Below are 1,911 nucleotides of genomic sequence, written 5' to 3' on the forward strand. Positions count from 1 at the left end.
TATGTCTTCACCTGTAATTAGGGGGCTAGCGTGTCCCCAGAGACTATAAAAGCCTTGGTTAGCAATAAATATCTTTCTCTATGTGGACCACCAAGTGAGGCTGAGGTGAGCATTGCTACCATGAAATGTGTCTGACTCCATTATTTCAATCTCTGTTCTCTCTCTCATGCTCTCTATAACTTTGCTATAATCATTACTTATTACTGCTGTACAATTGCTCCTCCTGGACCCGTGATGATGTGTTAGGGGCTGGATTTACCCTGACACATCAGATCTTACTGAGACAGTTAACTTGATTGAAAATCTATGATCAACACAGGCTACTAGCTTCAATAGTGCAAGTGTATAGAAAACTGACGCTCTGTCAGTGATGAACTACTCAAAGCTGCAGGAGCCAGAGGATTTCCCTGAGGATTCCAAGCATTTACCAGTTTCTACTCTCTGCTGCTTACTCTCCCGCAAGGGAACCTACCCAATGCAAAGCTAACAGCTATCAAAGGCGAATACGCACTCTAGCTGCCTCCTGCATTGTCCTACCATAACTAGAGAACTAGACGTGGCCATCCTCAATCTAAGCAGATTTATTCTTCTTCCATCCTTCTGATGGTTCAGCTATAAATAGAATCTCCAGGATCAGAAACATAGACAATGGGATTATTAATAATGTTTCTTAGGGCCATAATTGTTTAATTATGCACTGGTATGTTTCAGATTATATCTGGAAGATAATCTGTTGTGCCAATAACAAGATAGCTTTATTTAGCCATCTGTATGCCAAGTTAATCTCGCTCATTTCCTCCCACTCTGTAACTCTGTTGGTTTGGGGACTACTAAATATATATTTGACTTTAAAAACAAAGAAGTATAGAAAAATGTACTATTAAAATAAAGAAAACCTTGTGATTGTCACCAATTCTATCATCATTTTAAACCACAAAATGTTTTAAATGCAGTTTAAAGTTTTAGCACTGCTAGCTGTCAGAAATGCAAGAGTAAGTTTTTTTTAAATTAATAAATTTTAATAATTTTATAAGCTACAATTAAAGGGTCAGAACTTTCAAAGATCAATTTTTAAAAGTACTTCCTGCCAGACTAAAACTTGATTTTTTTCCAGTTTTCTCCATGTGTTTGCTGTGTTTCCCAGTTAGTTGTTGACTAGCTCAAAAAACAAAGCGCAACCAGGGAAATGCTTATCTATGTTTATTACATAGGACTTAAAAAAACCCGAAAGATTGCTTTCCGTGGTGCTCATTTTGCCAATTAACATTTAACTGGGAACATGGCATCTCAAATAAGACTAAACAACCCAACCAACTGAGCATGCCTTATAGATCACAGCGCTTTCAAACAAAGGTCCTCAATCTGTGTGTAGCTCTTAATGTTGAAAACCGCCTTTAAACTATGCTGCGCTCTGTCTTCTCAGGGACATGTGCAGTGTTTGAATTGCCGGATTAAAGATGAAGTATGCTAATTTAGGTCGACAGAACAGAGTTATTCTGAAGGGAGCATGGGAAGGACCTGGGCATGCACTGAACCTTTGTCCCTGAAGCATTACGATGATGGCTTTGGGAGCATGAATTTAAAGCACATGCTTCTGAGTCAATACCTGCCAGAAATCCTGATCAGAAGATGAGAAAAAGGAAAAAAATTGACATTGATTATATATCACAAAACATTATAGCAGATAAACAGCCAACTAAACACTTGTAATAAAATCACCAAACATCTGAAAAGAGAAAATGAGGAACACATAGAAATGTCCTATATAATTTTTACTAGGCACAGTTCAAACAAAACTCAGTTCCAAAGGAGCATAAAATTAAACATAGAAGTTGTAGAAGACACCAGTTGTAGAAGACACCATGTTTTTACAAAAAGAAAATACAGAAAGTTACCGTGTTTCCCCGAAAG

General features: G+C 37.5%; 1 protein-coding gene across 3 annotated transcripts in view; it reads right to left on the reverse strand.

The window, feature by feature from the left end:
- MICU1 (mitochondrial calcium uptake 1) overlaps positions 1-1,911 on the reverse strand; it is a 246,523-nt gene that overhangs the window by 163,665 nt on the left and 80,947 nt on the right. The window contains exon 6 of one of the 3 annotated variants that reach the window (XM_045291555.1): positions 1,607-1,618. The exons of the other annotated variants lie outside the window; for them this stretch is intronic. Within the exon in view, the coding sequence (XP_045147490.1) occupies positions 1,607-1,618 (12 nt within the window). The remainder of the gene's footprint in view (positions 1-1,606; positions 1,619-1,911) is intronic. 3 annotated transcript variants of the gene reach the window in all.

This window comes from Echinops telfairi, unplaced genomic scaffold (assembly GCF_000313985.2).
Source record: "Echinops telfairi isolate 266 unplaced genomic scaffold, ASM31398v2 ScPeMD7_70;HRSCAF=299, whole genome shotgun sequence".
Classification (NCBI taxonomy): Eukaryota; Metazoa; Chordata; class Mammalia; order Afrosoricida; family Tenrecidae; genus Echinops; species Echinops telfairi.